Source organism: Equus caballus, chromosome 4 (assembly GCF_041296265.1).
Source record: "Equus caballus isolate H_3958 breed thoroughbred chromosome 4, TB-T2T, whole genome shotgun sequence".
Taxonomy (NCBI): domain Eukaryota; kingdom Metazoa; phylum Chordata; class Mammalia; order Perissodactyla; family Equidae; genus Equus; species Equus caballus.
The window spans coordinates 106,802,436-106,819,412 of record NC_091687.1 but is presented as its reverse complement, the minus strand read 5'-3'; the positions used below and the strand labels follow the sequence as shown (position 1 = coordinate 106,819,412).

Below are 16,977 nucleotides of genomic sequence, written 5' to 3'. Positions count from 1 at the left end.
TGTGGCTGCCCTCCCCTCCACACTGAGCAGAGACCCCAGAGGCACCTGTAGCCCACTTTTCTGCTTGTGGCTGTTTTTCCATATTAATCTGAACTCACACGTCCAAGTGGCGGATCAAACCGCCCCTTCACACTAAGAATGTCCCCAGAGAGGCGCTTCAGCCCCCCCAGGGGCCCCAGCAGGGCCAGCGCCCGGAGGCAGAGGAGGAGCACCGAGCAGGGCCGTGTGGGGGCCCAGGGCAGCCCCCCCCTTAGGTGCTTGTCTCTTTGCCTATTGCTGGGGACAGAGGGGTAGGGGATGGATGGCTCCTGGTTTCTGTGGAAATTCAGGTCCACCTCGGTGAAGGAACCTACTAAACCCTGTTTCCCACCTCAGGTCAAAGCACGGGGAACCCGAGAGCAGGGCATTTGACAGAGAACCTAGAGGGAGGTCAGGGTCATGGAACGTCTCCAGCAAGGTGCCTGTCTTCAGTTCCGTGTCTGCTGCCGTCTAGAATCACATACAGGAAACCGTCTTTACTCTGGAGAGGAAACGGTGGGGTGGGGAGATGCACCACGGGCCAGTTTGGAACAGTGAGGGCAGCGGATGGCCACGTTCGGGATGCAACTGTGCCCCAGACGTTCCTCCCCATTCTCTGGACCAACCCTGGCAGAGAATTCTTTTTGCACATAAGTGTTACAGGGATGTGGCGGGGAGAAGAAAAAGCAGCTCTTATTAAAAACAAAATAAAACAAGCTCTTTCACTGGTGTCTCTGAGCGCTTCTGGGTCACCCTCTGAGGATGGCTTTTCGAGGAAACACCCACGTTGTTCTGTTCCTGTTTCCGGGACACAGTCCCTCTCTCTCTGGCTGATAGAATTTGTGGACAGTTTTTTTGTCTCTCACTGCTCCTGTGTTATTTTGAAGAGACTAGAAGCCAACGAGAAAGGCTGCCTAGGAGAGGAGTGGGCTGCTGCCAGACAGGCTGCAGAACTTGCAAGATATTCCAGGACCTTCCAGGTAACAGGGCTTGTTTTGTTTTCTTTCATTCTCTCTCACTTTCTTTCATCCCAGGTCTACCAGTAACAATGTGTCAATCTGGACACTTCATCTTTCTAAACCTTGGTTTCTTTATTCACGAATAATTATGGTCGAGAATTACATACCTGAAGACCCTAAATAAGTGCAAGCTGAAAAATTACTGCTACCATATATTTCAGAACCTAAAGTTCGCACTGAGTGAGCTCAGACTGTAGCCCTCTGGTGATACTAACAAGCTTATTTCTTGTCTTTGTGCAATAGTGTTTTCATGTGTGCACAGAGTGGCTGCTGCGTCAATTTCTGGTGCATGTATAGGTGCTCACACGTTGCTGCGTGACGGAGAATGGCCTGAATCCCCACCCCCCCACTTGTCCCCAGAAGTCATAGGATGCCCTTTGAAGAACAGGCTGAAAGCTGGTCTTTCAATTTTCAACTTACTTCATTTCCACTGCTTGTTTTTTAAAATACACCACTCAGCTTGGTGGAAAGAGTTTCCACCTTAAAGAGAAGAGAAAGATTTCAGAGTAGGACTCAAGTTGATCTGCTCAGGTAAAACATTTGCTTTTTTTCTGATAAATGCAGTTTATTGCTTACGAACATTATTTCACCCCCCTCGTCAGCCAGGATGGAGTTATAAACAGCAGGGCTTTGCTCCTGGGGCATTCCCCTGCCTCACACCCTTGACAGTGGCGGTTTCTCATGAGGGCACCTCGTTAACCTTTCCTGACCAGCGTGCCATCCGTCTCCAACGCTCCAGGGGGGCAAGCAGGGAGGATGGTATCACTACTTTTGGCAAATGAGGGTAGGATAATCTGCCAAAGTTCCAGACTGTCCCACCATTTTCCCAAGCGTGTCCCTCCCTTTCCCATCCCTACAGGCTTCTTTCAGTCCTGTGTGGTGGAGATGGTGCAGGCAATAGCACTTCGCGAGGTGGGTGGAGGGAATCATGCTTCTGTGGCAGGAGCTGCTCTTTCAACGGGTCCATCTGTCCTCCAAGTGTAGGGAGAGGAATGCCTGGCGATAGAGGTGTTTAGTACCATTTTTAAGTGAACTGATGGAGGGATCGATGGATATAAAATGAGGAGGGTGCTGATGGCCAGCCCTGAACAGGCTGTTGAGAGGCGGGGAGCAGGATGATGGTGAAGTCCTGAGGGAGGGATGTGGCAGCGAGGGTGCAGTGTCTGCAGGGGACGGAGCAGGGAAGGGGACGCCCTGGGAGCCCTGGCACCCAGTGGCTGAGCTGTGGTGGTTTGCCGTAGAGGAGGCAGGGTGACTGCAGAGGGAAAAAATCCTCAACAAGTAATTGAGAAAACTGAGTAAAACCTAGACAGTTCTTGCGAAGGAGCCCCTTTTTCACTTCTCTTTCTGCTCAGGCTGGCTTCTGAGAGAGCAGCAATTTAAGCCTCTCATTCTCGGAAGAAATGGCCTGCTACCAGTTGCCTGGCCAAACACATCAAGTGAGTAGCACTGTTTGATGGTGCCTGAGGGACTGAGGACGGACCCCTCCCAGCACACCCCACAGCACACCCAGGTCCTGCCTGGGCTCCCAGTTTGCGGGGAAACATTGGGAAGGGGTTGCCGTCTCCCTTTGATGGCCTTTCATCCCACAGCCCTGGGCACAGGCGTCTTTGTGTAAAGGTTGTATTGCATACCCCCGACCCAGAAGTCTCGGTTTCTTCATATTTAAAAGGAGCGGATGGTGTCACCTGATCTCTGAGCTCACTCCTGTCTCCAGGAGTCCAGGCGCAGCAGCTCCCGCCCTCCTCCAGCCCCCTGTCTGCATCTCTTCCAGCACCACCTTCTCTGCCCCTCAGCGCTCACCACTCCTGTCACTTTCCTGGCAGCTGTGCGTTTCCCTCGGAGGCTCAGGAGCCCCTTGTCGCTAGCCCTCTCTGGAGACGGCCATTCAAGATGACTCAAGGGCAGTTCACGGGAAGACAGAGCATCTCGGTTTCAAAATCATCAGCATTGGGAACAAGCTGATCTCTAAGGAACATGCTCCCCGTGCCGCTCTCCGCGCAATCACGTCCTAAAGCCAATCTCCCCACAGGCCTCGTCCTTGAAAGGGACCAGCCACAGACGAGAAGTACGTTCAGGTTTGCTCCTTCTCCGGGTTTCCATGGAGAGAATTAGCTGGATGGAGGCATCAGTCCGGTTTCTCCAGAGAAATAGAACCAATAGAATATAAATATATGAAGAAGTTTATTTGACGGAATTGCCTCCCGTGATTGTGGGGGCTGCTAAGTCCAGAATCTGCAGGGCAGGCCAGCAGCCGGAAACTCAGACAGGAGTTGATATTGAAGTCTCGAGGCAGAATTTCTTCTTCTCTGGGAAACCTCAGTGTTTGCTCTTAAGGCCTTTAACTGATTGGGTGAGGCCCACCCACATCCTGGAGGGCCACCTTTATTTGACCACATCTGCAAAATACTCTCACAGCAACACCCAGATCCGTATTTGATTAAATCACCAGGTACTAGGGTCCATCCAAGCTGACACCTAAGACAACCATCAGGCTCGATTTGAAAGGCCCCCTCATGGATGGCAGGACGGCAGCAAATGCTCAGGACCAGCTTCCATCCAACAGGGCGGCACTTGCTTGGACGTAAATGCAGGACTGAGCTGCATAATCAGTATGGTGGTTCCTTGGCTTGGATGACTCTCCCTTGAATTGTACAGATGCTGGGACAGACTTTACAAGCCAGAGTCGACTAGTTTCCGTGGGACCTGGTCAAAGAAGAGATTCCAAGGGTGGAAAGTTGCTACCGTTTCTCTTTTGGCTCTAAAATAGCATTAGAACGAGTTACAGTGATGTTACCTGGGAACTGGCTGACGGAAGCTGGGTTTTGACGTTTGGTACTTAAATTCAAATGATTCCCAAGTTGTTTATATTTATGGAATTATTTTTCCTGCCAAGGTAATCGCTGTGGCTGGTTTTGCGTGTGGAGGGCTTGGACCATATCCTGTATGGCGTGATCCCAAGGAGCACTGGGAAAACCCACTTCTTTCACAGTGTTTTTTTCTGTTCACCTGTCATAGACCCTGAAATTCCACAGGTGGAGAGTCATTCTTCAGCATCAACTCCTTGAACAGTTACAAGGAAAATACCCTGAAACTTTGCACACAGCAAGGTCCTGATTTGCTTTGGAGAGGATTGTGTAGGATTTTCCCAGTAGTGAAGGCTGAGAAATCATTCTTGGGTGGGGCCTGAATGGACACCCTCCCTGAGAACAGGAAGTAGGAGGTAGGAAGAAAGAGAAGGATCGGGAGAAAGGTATCTGGAAGACAATTCAAGAAGGTGAGTGGGCAGAAGAGAGATGCCCCGGGGTAGCTACTGGCACAAGACTATTCGAGTAAGAGCATGGAAGATGGATCTTCTGTAGTGTAACAGTTGGCGTGAGCCTAACAAATCAGGACTTCCCTCTGTTTACTGGATGTACACTCCACTCCACGGCGCTTGGACTCAGGATGATCTCCTACTCCTGGCATGACCAACTCATCCTGGTTGCCTGGGACCTTCCCAGTTCCAACACTGAAGGTCCTTTGATCAGGGAGTGCTCTCAGCCCTGGACAAACGCGGATGTTTGGTCACCCTCCATTCCACCATCACCATGGAAGCTGAGGAAGGAATTTCTTTTGTGAATTTACCAAAGGGGGATGCTTTGCCAGGCAAACTTGAGTTTGGGGTGCCGGGACTGAGACCCTAAAGGCAGACAAGAGCTCGAGACAGCAGGAGCTCAACAGGAAATCACTAACCTCCTTGATTGGTCTTCTGGGCGGACAGCACATGTTCAATGCCTCCTATGAGCTAAATACAGGTCACAGGAAACCACATGCATGTGCTGGCATGTTGGCGCTGTCTATACCCTCTTCGGGAGGAGGCTCGGTCTAGTGCTAAGAACACTAGGGTCAGCAGACCTGGGCTTTTGTCTTGGCTCATCCATTAAATTACGTGTGACCGTCAGTAGTCCTTTTGTCTCCCCTCAATTTCCTCATCTATAAAATGTGGGGTTTTGTGTCAGGTGTCACATCCACTGCCGGTATGAACAATCCCTGCATCTTTCCCCTCTAGAACACAATGGAAGGGCCTCAGAAGGGCGGGAAAGACACCGTCACCACAGGTAAGGATCTGGTGGAGCTCTTCGCGACACTTGGGGCCACAAACTCAGCACTGGGCAAGCAAACCTCCCACCTTGCAGTGAAAGGCACAGGACTAGAGTCACCCCAAGACAAAGCAAATGCATTTCCCCAGGAAACACAACCTATTAGACTGTTTGCTGTCGTGCTGTCCTTGGTGAAGGTAAGTTTCTCCAGATAAAACCCTGTCATCTTGTACAACAGAGACCGGGCACGGATGGGAGGAGTGGAAAGGAGAGTATGAACATCTCAGTGGTTGTAGGAAGCGCTGAGCATCAAATAGCAGCTTGAGGCCTTCAGGGTGAGAACTAAATAGAGAGAAATTTCCAGAAAGGGTGGCAAAATTCGGCAGTCCCAAAAGGAAAGGTCCCAAGGGCTCTGGCCAGCTGGGGTAGTTTATTCCACTAGCCCCATGTGGGTTCTCTCAGGTCTCTACCTGAGAGGGAGTCTGGTGTTTGCTCTGAGCACAGCCCGGTGATGGGAACAGAGGGTGTGATGCCTAATTGATCATCGATGCCATTTCTCTGGGTCTTTTCCATTTTGTCTTTGATCCTCCTCCTCCTCAAAAGGCACTTATTACCTTCTTAGTTCAGGCTGCTGGATGACAATAGCGTAGAGTGGGTGGTAAACAACAGATATTGCCACCTCACCGTTCTAGAGGCTGGGAGGTTGGAGATCAAGGTGCCGGCAGATTCAGTGTCTGGTGAGAGTCCGCTTCGTGGGTGCTGTGTCCTCACATGGTGGAGAGAGAGCTCTGGTCCCTTCCTCCTCTTCGTTTTTTTGAGGAACATTAGCCCTGAGCTAACTACTGCCAATCCTCCTCTTTTTGCTGAGGAAGTCTGGCCCTGAGATAACATCCATGCCCATCTTCCTCTACTTTATATGTGGGATGCCTACCACAGCATGGCGTGCCAAGCAGTGCCATGTCCACACCCGGGATCTGAACCGGCGAACCCCGGGCCGGCGAGAAGCGGAACATGCAAACTTAACTGCTGCGCCACCAGGCTGGCCCCCCTTCCTCTTCTTATAAGGACACTAATTCCATCATGGGATTGCCACCCACCTGGCCTCATCTAAACCAAGTCACCTCCCAAAGGCCTCAACTCCAGATGCCATCACACTGGGGTTAGGGTTTCAACATCTCCATCTGGGGGTCACAGACATTCAGGCCCAGCAATTACACCTTCACTTTTCATGCGCTCTAACAGGTGGAGGAGAAGAGAGCTCAACTCCAGGATCATCTCCGTTGAGGATCCTCCTGGTGGGCAAAACAGGCAGCGGGAAGAGCGCCACAGGGAACAGCATCCTCTGCCAGCCAGCGTTTGAGTCCAGGCTGGCGGCCCAGTCCGTGACCAGGACGTGCCAGAAGGCGACAGGCACCTGGAATGGGAGGAACATTCTGGTGGTTGACACGCCCTCCATCTTTGAGGCCAAGGCCCAGACCCAAGAGACCTACAAGGACATTGGGGACTGCTACCTGCTCTCGGCCCCAGGGCCCCACGTGCTGCTGCTGGTGACCCAGCTGGGGCGCTTCACTGCCCAGGACACGCTGGCAGTGAGGAGAGTGAAGGAGATCTTTGGGGCAGGAGCCGTGAGACACATGGTCGTCCTCTTCACCCACAAGGAGGACTTAGGGGGCGACTCCCTGGACGAGTATGTAGCGAACACGGACAACCACAGCCTGAGGAGCCTGGTCCAGGAGTGCGGGAGGAGGTACTGCGCCTTCAACAACCGGGCCACCGGGGAGGAGCAGAGGGAGCAGCTGGCCCAGCTGATGGCCGTGGTCGAGAGGCTGGAGAAGGAGCGCGAGGGCGCCTTCCACAGCAACGACCTCTTCTTTGACGCACAGATGCTCCAGCGAGACGGGGCCGGGGTGGGTGGAGACCACGGGTGCTACCTGGCCAGGGTGCAGTTGCAGGTGGAGAAGCAGAGGCGAGACCTGACAGAGAGCGAGAGTAACTGGGCGCTCAAGGCGCTCCTCAGAGCCAAGAACTGGATGATTTTGCATTATGAGTTTTGTGTTTTTCTTGTTTGGTGTAGTTTACTTTTTCTTCTTGTTTTACTGCTCATCTTGTATTATCATTGATTCCGTGTGTCACAGCATTTTCTGAAGAACCGCCTCACGAGACTCATTGTTCTGCGTGTCCCCAGTTCTGAAATTGTCACGCTCTGTAGAGGACACGGTTTGTTCTCTGTGCAGCTCCTGCCCCTCCCCCCTTTTGGACCTCTGGTTTGGCTCAGCCTCCTCCTCTCCCGAAGGGAGCCCTGCACCTCAGAAGGAGGTGACAGCAGGCTGCCTCTGTCCAATCCCATTCCCTTGCCAGTGACTAGTTCTAGAACAGTCCTGAGACCCAATTCAGGCCGATAAGAAGTGAGGAAACGTCTGCAGAGGTGGGGCCAGAAGGTCTCTCCCTTCCCAGGAGAAACGCTCAGAAAGAAACAGTCTCTCTTCTTCCTCTGGGCACGCTTGAGTCTGAATGTGATGCTCGAAATCTAGCAGCCACTTTGCTACCAGCCCGATGTTGAACGCGACACTTCAAAGCAGAGCAGAGCGATGGAACACACCTAAGCCCTGAGTCAACCAGCCCTGAAGCCCACCCTATCTCTGAATTTCCAGTCATGTCAGTCAATAAATTCCCTTATTGTTTACGCTACTTGAGTTTGGGGTCTCTTTTACCTGAATTGAAGGCATTTGCACTAAAGAAGAGTTCTCCATATTCCTTTACAAACTCCTTAAATCTGTCAGAACTTCCCGCTCTGACGCTTCCTCCGAGGAAGTAAATGAACAGACCTCTCTGTTCTTGTTCCCAGAATCAGGAAGGACCTCCCTCTGCTGCTAAAGTGTCCGCTGGGTAGCAGGCCCTCACTGAATCCCGAATGAAGTGGAACCCCTTTTAGCTGGATTATTTTGAAGAGTGACAGTGAGAGGCGGGGGGGAAGTGTGGCCGCCTTTGGGCGGGTTTTCTGTGTGCTTCCTTTACTGTTTTGGGGAGAAACAGAGCTCACCTTTGAGCACCTTCCAGGGACTATTTTGGTGAACGTCCATGTGTGAGGGAAGGGTTGCCAACCCCTCTCTCCTGCTCTGCTGTCAAACATCTCTAGGTTAACTCTCCAGCTTGACTCCCCCTAGAAATCGGCCATGGTGGAGCGTCATCTGGATTCCCAGCGGCACTGCTTGTGATGAAAGAGATGCCCTGCTGGTGCCCCACATCCCTGGGAGGCCTGGACGGGACTGTCTCCGCCCCTGGAGGGAGGCCATCCTCATCCTGCTCCCCGAGACTGACTTGGGCCGAGTCTACACCTGGTCCTGCTTTATGCCTTCCCTGGAGGGAGGATGAGACCCATCACCAACCATGTCCTGGACGACTGGAGCGGTGGCCCAGAGGGCTTCAAGGCCGGCATGGCCAGACCCTAAGTCTTTGCCTTCCTCTGCTCAGCACACTCTCCCTCTGAAGGCCCAGGGCAGTGAAGGTCCGGGGCACACCTTACAGGGGGCCCAAGACAAAACCTGGTTCCCTCCCCAATACTGCTGCCCGTGATGACATTGTATTGATTCCACCTCCTCAGTGTCTCAGTGTGTCCTTCCTCTCTGTCCCCATTCCTATTGCTACAGCTCAGGCCCTGATCGCGGGGATGAATTCTTTTCTTCCAAATGTTATTCTGTCCCCAGGCTTGCATTTATATAACCCAGCTGCCACGTTTCCGCCACGGGGTCTTCCTAAACTATCCTAACCTGCTTGAAAGCCTCCAGTGACTTCCTGTTCTCTGTGAGGCAGCCTTCGAGGTCTGAGGTCTGAGGGTGCCGCACAGGCCCCTCCCCGCCCCCCCTCTCTGCTCCCCTCCTCCCAGAGCTGATTCTCATTCCCTCCCTGACTGTGGCCTCCCTCAGCCTGAAGTGAGTCCAGAGAGGCCAGCAGGCTCCTCGTCGGCTCAAGCACCACCCCATCCAGGGAGCCTCTGCTGAGCCTGGTGCTCTCCTTTTGGCTGACACTTTACCTCCAAGCGAATTTCCCTTCCACCCCAGTTTTACATGGCTTCATCCCTCTAGCGCTCCCCTGCTTTCGTGGAGCAGGAACCTTGTGTTATTTATCTTACATTCCTGGTGCCGAGTGCAGAACCTGACAATCAGTGCGCATGTAACAAATGTCTGTGCAGCTGGACTGAATTAAGCCAAGGGCGGGGAGACCACGTAAGGCTGGACAATTCAGGAAGACTGCCTCAAGGAGGCAGTCCTCGGGCTGAGCACTCAGAGCTCCTTAGGGTTCCGAGGGTCTGAGGGGCTTATACACAGCACACCCGCACATGTTTGCAATCAGCTCTGTGAGGGAGCTGTTGCGATCAACATGGCACTCTTCACACTGATGGAGGTTTGGAGAATGACACTTGGGTGTCATGGTCGAGTTCCTGAGACACACTCTGGAGTTAATCACTGACCCATCCAGTCACAGGCTGCCTGGGACGATGGCAGGTCTCCCCTATGGGGTACAAAGGAGCAGAGGATGGGGGGCAGCTTCCAAAAAGAAGGAGAGGATGGGAAAGGGGCCACCCCGGGACCTCCCATTCCCACTGAATTCGCACCTCTGCTCAGATTTCACCCCAGTGTCTGTCCTCTTCTCTTCACCACCACTGAAATGCGGAACACCACCCTTTCCCCAGATTCCCACAGATGGCACATGATTGGACTGTGTTCGGGGTTAAAGGTGCTGCATCACGACGCAGCGCCACCAACAATGGACGTCTACTCTATGACAGGGGTCCGCAAACTCCAGTCCTTGGCCCAAATCCACCCTGCCGCCTGTTTGTACAGCCTGTGAGCTGAGAAGGGCTTTCTCATTTTTAAATGAAGAAATCAAAAGAAGAATGACACTTCACCGCCACATATGAAAGTTACATGAAATCCAAATTTCAGGGTTCTGAGTTTTATGGGAACGCAGCCTCGGACCTCACGCATGTCTCGTCCACGGTGGCTTTTGCACGAGCAGGGTAGAGCTGAGCAGCTGCAAGCGAGACCACATGGTCGGCTGAGCCTGGAAGACCCAAGCTCTGGCCTTGCCTCGCCCTGCTCTGAGAAGTTGAGTTCCTTTCTTTCCCTTGACCAACTCGTCTTTCCCCCAGGCGCGGCCCATCCTGCCGCTGGGACTCCTGTTCTCTGCTCCCGGCCCTGTCCAGGGCTCCTCTGGCCCTTCTTCCCAGCCTCTGCCCTCCTGCGCAATTGCCCCCAGAATGTCCTCTTCTCTCTTGTGCGGGTGGGGATGGGGATGGGGTGTCATCTTTTACAACCTATGATGGAATCTGAGTACGTTTCCGCGTGAAATAAGGAACTGTGCTACCAGCTTTTGATGGAACCTATTTGTCCCTCAGCGGCAAGCCTGGCAAAGGGGAGCCCAGAGGCAAGGCACTCACACAGTGTCCCCGTCCACTCCCCCTGCCCCTGCAGGCCCCTGAACAGTCAGGACAGCATCCAGTGGGTTTAGTATCTACCCTCACAATTGTTAGCAAAGCAAAAAAGGAAAATACTTTTTTCCTTTGGATTTTATTTACCTAAAAGCACTTGAAGAAAATAGATGACATGTTTGATGCAAGGAGGAGAAATTGAAAGTGAAATTATGTAAAAAGCAAATAAAGTACCCTACAAACAGACAGAGATGGTGACTAAAAAAAAAACTGATTTAGAACTCATCTGAAAATGCTCAGTGTCCACGAGAAATACACAAGTAAATTAAAACAGCAAGAAAAATCAAAGTGCATATGACAATAACAGCAGATATTCCACGGTGAGCAAGCATCCAGTTCTTGGCTCTGAGGAGCGCCTTGAGCGCCCAGTTACTCTCGCTCTCTGTCAGGTCTCGCCTCTGCTTCTCCACCTGCAACTGCACCCTGGCCAGGTAGCGCCTGTGGTCTCCTCCACCCACCCCGGCCCCCTCTCGCTGGAGCATCTGTGCGTCAAAGAAGAGGTCGTTGCTGTGGAAGGCGCCCTCGCGCTCCTTCTCCAGCCTCTCGACCACGGCCATCAGCTGGGCCAGCTGCTCCCTCTGCTCCTCCCCGGTGGCCCGGTTGTTGAAGGCGCAGTACCTCCTCCCGCACTCCTGGACCAGGCTCCTCAGGCTGTGGTTGTCCGTGTTCGCTACATACTCGTCCAGGGAGTCGCCCCCTAAGTCCTCCTTGTGGGTGAAGAGGACGACCATGTGTCTCACGGCTCCTGCCCCAAAGATCTCCTTCACTCTCCTCACTGCCAGCGTGTCCTGGGCAGTGAAGCGCCCCAGCTGGGTCACCAGCAGCAGCACGTGGGGCCCTGGGGCCGAGAGCAGGTAGCAGTCCCCAATGTCCTTGTAGGTCTCTTGGGTCTGGGCCTTGGCCTCAAAGATGGAGGGCGTGTCAACCACCAGAATGTTCCTCCCATTCCAGGTGCCTGTCGCCTTCTGGCACGTCCTGGTCACGGACTGGGCCGCCAGCCTGGACTCAAACGCTGGCTGGCAGAGGATGCTGTTCCCTGTGGCGCTCTTCCCGCTGCCTGTTTTGCCCACCAGGAGGATCCTCAATGACGACGACGTTCCAAACTGGTTATCTTCTCCTCTGTCTACAAACAAAGAATTTTTGGATCTTCCCAAGTTAGTGATTTTTAAGAGTTTTACGTTACAGACCTTCATGATAGCTCATGAAAGCTGTGAATCTGTCCCCAGGAAAACATTCACATCTAAACACATCCAAAAGTTTGATCCAACGTTAGGGGTTATTGGATCACAGGGGGTCCACATCTGGACCCACAGCCCGGAGTAAGAAGTGCTACGCTAAGGAGGCTGCTCCAAGCATCTCATCTACACCTGGGAAAATACAGTTTTTCTGAAAGAAAAGTGGTCCCTGTGCTTTTCCGTGGACGGTGCCTAGGCCAGTGTCACACTAAATAAATGTGAGATTAGAAGAAGGCAGAGGATGGGAAGGCATTGAGAAAATATTATCACCTCTTTTCCACTCACAAATTCCCAGGCACATGCGTATAGAAGTGCTCGACACACACATCCGAACCTTGGGGGTAAAGGGAGTCTCCCATGTCAGAGCTGGAGTGACCTCCCACCCAGGACCAGCTGAATGTCCCTGGGTCTCTGCCCTTTGCATGGGGGGTGGGGGGTTGGATGCTAGAAATTGAGATGACAGAGGTCACAGTTAATGTCAAGGACAAGTCTGGGAGATGACTCTGCATGGGTGGCTGAAGACGAGTGGAAGATAAGACCATTAAATGTACATGTGTTGGAAAGATCATCTATCTGGATGATTGAATCACAGGAAATTATTAAAATAAAGTGGTGCTGGAGAGGGCAACACTGAGCCAAGAGCTAAGATCTTGAAGGGATGCAGAGGGTGAGGAGCCGAGGATTTCTTGAGCTCCTATGAGCCCAAACGAATCTTAAATTCATTCTAGGCTCCGAAAGTCTATTCCTCTATTCCTTCTATTCTGGGTTGGTCCTTCCTTTCCTAAAGCATTCTGGGATGTTCTGTAGCAAACACGGTTACGAAATCTCTATGGGGAACTTTTTTCCTTTTCTTCAGCTGAGAGCAGACAAGGAAGGAGAAACATTTTCACAATTCAGTTTCAAATCCTCCAACTTCAGACCAGAAGTTTCATTTCCACATTTCCCACATCGTGTGCAGGGGCAGCATCACACTGCCGCGTGTGAGCGGGATTGATGACAACGGGGAAGGTAGAGAATAAATGACAGTTGCCCTTTTCTCCTCCTGTTTAAAACAAGTGGGTTTCCATCCGTGTGTCGGAGGTGGGGGCCAGGCGGACAGAGAACAGGGACTCCCCCGCTGCCCTCAGCTCCGGAGACCTGCGAGGCTTTCTTACCTTCACCTATAGTTCCATATCTGCTCCTCTGAAGCCCTTCCATTCTCTTCTGCAATCAAAACAGGAAAGGAATGAAAAGCAAGTGTCCATATGGGAGTCGGTGAGGCCTGAGAATGCCTCCAGTTCAGATTCCTAAGAATAACTACCCTTAGATGAGCCATTTCCACTGCTCATTTTTCTAACTCATATTTTACTTTCAAATGTCTATAAATAACTTTAAGCTAACCAGGCGATTCTAAGTTATGTTAATGCAAGGCAACTGACTGTTGCTTTTTTTCTCAGCTTACAGGAAAGCAGGAAATATTTTGAAACCAATCAGTTGATTATCTCCATCCAACTTGAAAAGGCATGAAATGAAGACAAAGCATTCTTCTATGGAACGAGGAGTGGGACATCATTATTATTTTTTTATTGGAATCAAAGTAGGAAAACATAGTAGAATAGAGAAAAAAATGCCTTGCTGTAAATGACATTGATTTGTTTAAAGTACTTGGAATTTCCAGTGGCCGAAACTCTTTGTGTCAGATGGATATTCTAGTGGCAAAGAGGAAAGTGCAATGTACCTTCCAATGGGAGGATGGAATTGGGGCCGAGGACTCCTTCAAGGAGTGCCACGAGAGGAAGGAGTGGAAGATGGCCGAGCACGACCACCTTCCTCCCTCCCCTTGAGCAGCTGGTGGAGAGAAGGTGGTGCCGTGTCTGAAGGGAAAGAATCAACACTCAGGACAAAGTCAAGATAAACTCGTTTCCTCTTCAGTTTTCAAGCAAATGTCTTTCCCAGTAGCTTCTGAGATCCTGGTCTCCCAATAATCACCATTTTTCTATCACAGCAGATTTAACCAGAAATTGGCACAACCATTGGCATAAATGTTTCATTCAAATGAGGCGTGATATTGTGTCATTCTTCTCGGTGTTAGAAAGGGTACACATACGTTAAAAAAGGCAAGCATGTGAAATTCAACCATAATTAAGATGAACTCTATGAGTGTGTTTTATTTATTCAGTTTTAAAGATTATCCCGTTATGGGACAAACTTCTTAGGTGGAGAAATACACAGTTATAAAACTAATACCCACCATCTGCAACGAACAAATGTAAGGATGCTGGCATGTTTCCTGCAGCTGTACTGTTTGATTGAAAAAGTTAAAATATTCCCCGTGTACTTCATTTATTTTTTTCTACTCCCCGGTCTCATTCTCCCTCCCCCTGCCCTTCAGAGGCAACCATATTCTGAGGTTTTTATGTATCATTCCCATTTGTGTATTTAAGCTTCGACATACACATGTATCTATAGATAATATATAGCACTGCTTTTGTATTTTAAACTTTTACATAAATGACATTATTTATGTAACATTTTATCCAATTACTTGTTAACAAACATTTAAGCTCTTTCAAAATAACTGCCTGCCACCGTGAACAACGCTGCACAACCACCCCCACACAGATCTCCTCGTGCTCAGGTGCAACAGGTCACCTGGGACACAGACTTCCCAGCTGACTCCACGCTGCCAAGTTGACTCCAAGAGGGCTGTGCCAACTCCCCCTGGCACCAGCCGTGGGTGAGAATTCCCCAAATCTTCGCTTTTGCTAAAACCGCTCAAATTCTCCGACATCTTTTCTACCTTAGGCGACATTTCTGAGGCTTGGAAACCTCAGAAAATATGCTGGAATGAATCTAGCGATGCGGTAAAGACGATGACCGTGCTGGCGATGCTGGTGACGAACTTCACCATCGTGCTGATCCCCGTGCGGTCGCTCACAGCTTTCAAAGTTCTTTCACGTCCTTTATTTCACTTGTTCTCCTAGATTCCCCGTGCTGTGATCAAGATAGGTGTTAACATTTAAAATATTAGGAAACTGAGCATGAAATGACCTGCCCGAGGTCACACAATTGCCGTGGAGCTAAGGGCAACAAATGGATGCTTTGCCTGTACACTCTCCTTGATTCCACAGGAGGAAAGAGGTTGTTCCAAGTCAGTCCACAAGCCTCTTGGAACACCACATGCCAGGCTGTCAGCCCATGGTCAGGACACAGACTGATACTGACAGGCTGGAGGCCAGCCCTAAAACCAACACAGAGAATTGTACTGCAAAATCTTGAGTACATATTTTTCAATAAATAAATAAGTAGAAAGATAAAATTGCAGGCGGCAGAAGCTGTTCTGAACGGAAGTATTTCAGTTTAAAACAGCCTGGTGTTTTTACTTGACTTAGTGTGACCCAAATGCAACAATGGGGCTGTCACAAAAAACCAATCGAACTCAGATCACGTGATCCGAGGAGCGGGGCAGGAGTTCTCCAGAACCATCTTCCCCGTGGCTCAGGCTGCAGGAGCAGACCCGAGTCCCACTGAGGAATAGAGTTTTAGGCAGCTATGAGCAAATTACAAAGTGTCCAGAGGGAGTCAGACAGGATATTGACGGAGATGCTAACAGGAGTCATAGACAAAATATTAAGAGGACTGAGCCAAGCTCAGGAGAAGCCTGGCGGAAGCACTGCAGATCTGAAGGAGTGTGGCAGCGCCAGGCTCAGAGCAGGTAAAAGCGAGAGAACTGAGAATGGAGGCAGAATTCTTCTCCAGAAGAAAAATTCTACTAATCTTCCCCTACGTGGGGCCCGGAGTCGTGAGACAGCGGCAGTCAGCGGGCAAGCAGAGAGGATCACAGCATCTGACAGGATGGCAGGAGGCCCCACTTACTAGGGAGGCTGAAGCAAGGGGACATAATGCACCTTCTGACTTTACAATTACGCGAGCCCGATTTCTTCACGACGATACCTCACTTTATCAAACCCCGGGAAAGCAGGCTCTCTAACGCTGTCTGAGGAGAGACAAAAATATTTCCTGTCTGCCTTGTTCACGAGTGTCTCCTTCACTCGTCTGTCCCCGTCCCTGTACTCCCTAGGAGTACGGTCACTTGCTTGGCAGTTTAGTCATTGTGATTTCGGGACGCGTCTCTCGCATAAGGTCTGGCGGACAAAGGGGTTGTTTCCATTCGCCCTGAACATGAGTCTGTTTGCCACAGAGCAAAGTCCACATCGTGTCATAGGAAAGGTGTGGGGCATTTGGGGGAGAATGTGTGGTTTCCAGAAGATCAATATCACAAAACAAAGTCCACCGAGGGGCCCCGTTTGGAACATGTGGCTCACTGCGGTGGGAAAATAATGACCGCACATTTGCCTATGGCGCCCTAAGGGTCCTGTCTGCAGGCCCAGGCCTCTCTGGGACCCCGCGCATGGCAGAGCTTGGGGCGGGGGATATGAGAAGTTAAGAGGGAAAAACTGAGAAGTGCGCCCCCACCTCGCTCGGGCACCTTGGGAGTTTCCGCTTCTCATCTGTTAAATGGCAGGAGAACACTGGTCCAGCTTTATGAAACCCTGAGAGTCTCATGAAGACCAAGCGGCTAAGAAGTAGGCAATGGGACGGAGAAGCCCGCAGCGCTGTGGCTCGAGGGCTGGCAACGCAGGGGGAGCGTTTCCAAGTCTGCTTTGCACCCCTAGAAATCTGCTGTTGCCCATAACGCTCACCGTCATCGCCCCCTTTCAGGCTGGGCGAACACAGAAGTATGGGAACCCATGTGGGACCACACCAGAAGTCAGCAGCCTGGACTAACCCCTGGGCTCTCCGCCCCCCCGCAGACGCTGGGCCCCTCACCGGGTCCCCTTACCGGGCGCGGGGGGCGCGTCGGGTCTGCGGGTCGAGAAGGCGGCGGGGCGGACGCAGTGAAGGAGGAAACGCGCGTGAAGCCGAAGGTTCCAGGCTTGGCAGCAGGGAAAGAGGAGAAAAGGCGCTTATGGAGCGCGCCCCCTTCCCCGCAGCCAAGGACGCGTCCCTTGGGGTCGACTGCGAAAGGCTGCGCACCGGACCCGGGAGCAGCGAGCGCGCGGGCGTGCGCGTCCCCCTGCACCGGCCGCTTCCTGTCAGAGCCCGCGGACCGCCAGGCCCCCTCCCATTTCCTTTCGCGACTTGTTAGAATAAGC

The 16,977-nt window shown here is 51.6% G+C and overlaps 2 protein-coding genes across 11 annotated transcripts; one reads left to right on the top strand and one right to left on the bottom strand.

Annotated features, from left to right (window-relative positions):
- The first annotated feature begins 494 nt into the window (after window positions 1-494).
- LOC100063866 (GTPase IMAP family member 5) lies at window positions 495-7,807 on the top strand. Of its 8 annotated transcripts, XM_070266080.1 has the most exons (6): window positions 824-998; window positions 1,281-1,568; window positions 2,393-2,476; window positions 2,864-3,105; window positions 5,089-5,137; window positions 6,362-7,807. In XM_070266080.1, the coding sequence occupies exons 5-6, from the start codon at window positions 5,095-5,097 to the stop codon at window positions 7,237-7,239; spliced, it is 921 nt and encodes a 306-aa protein (XP_070122181.1). In that variant the 5' UTR covers window positions 824-998; window positions 1,281-1,568; window positions 2,393-2,476; window positions 2,864-3,105; window positions 5,089-5,094; the 3' UTR covers window positions 7,240-7,807. The 8 variants fall into 8 exon arrangements, with proteins under 8 accessions (XP_014594880.1, XP_005609580.1, XP_070122183.1 ...); XM_070266082.1 differs by lacking the exon at window positions 1,281-1,568 and having other exon boundaries at window positions 552-998; XM_070266078.1 differs by lacking the exon at window positions 2,864-3,105 and having other exon boundaries at window positions 552-998.
- Window positions 7,808-10,644: 2,837 nt separating this feature from the next.
- On the bottom strand, window positions 10,645-16,977 carry LOC100630393 (GTPase IMAP family member 5). 3 transcript variants are annotated; one of them, XM_023639970.2, is made up of 5 exons: window positions 16,665-16,977; window positions 14,622-14,815; window positions 13,560-13,695; window positions 12,997-13,045; window positions 10,645-11,730 (listed from the first exon to the last, which is right to left on the bottom strand). In XM_023639970.2, exons 4-5 carry the CDS (start codon window positions 13,037-13,039, stop codon window positions 10,844-10,846), a joined length of 930 nt encoding a protein of 309 aa, XP_023495738.2. In that variant the 5' UTR covers window positions 13,040-13,045; window positions 13,560-13,695; window positions 14,622-14,815; window positions 16,665-16,977; the 3' UTR covers window positions 10,645-10,843. The 3 variants fall into 3 exon arrangements, with proteins under 3 accessions (XP_023495738.2, XP_070122172.1, XP_023495739.2); XM_070266071.1 differs by lacking the exon at window positions 13,560-13,695 and having other exon boundaries at window positions 16,665-16,973; XM_023639971.2 differs by lacking the exons at window positions 13,560-13,695; window positions 14,622-14,815 and having other exon boundaries at window positions 16,665-16,967.

Coding starts and splice junctions, on each gene's coding strand:
- LOC100063866 (XM_005609523.4), top strand. CDS start 684: ATGTGGCGGGGAGAAGAAAAAGCAGCTCTTATTAAAAACAAAATAAAA. Junction 999..5,088: donor GATATTCCAGGACCTTCCAG/GTAACAGGGCTT, acceptor TTTCCCCTCTAG/AACACAATGGAAGGGCCTCA. Junction 5,138..6,361: donor GAAAGACACCGTCACCACAG/GTAAGGATCTGG, acceptor GCGCTCTAACAG/GTGGAGGAGAAGAGAGCTCA.
- LOC100630393 (XM_070266071.1), bottom strand. Junction 11,731..12,996: donor ATATGGAACTATAGGTGAAG/GTAAGAAAGCCT, acceptor CTTTGTTTGTAG/ACAGAGGAGAAGATAACCAG.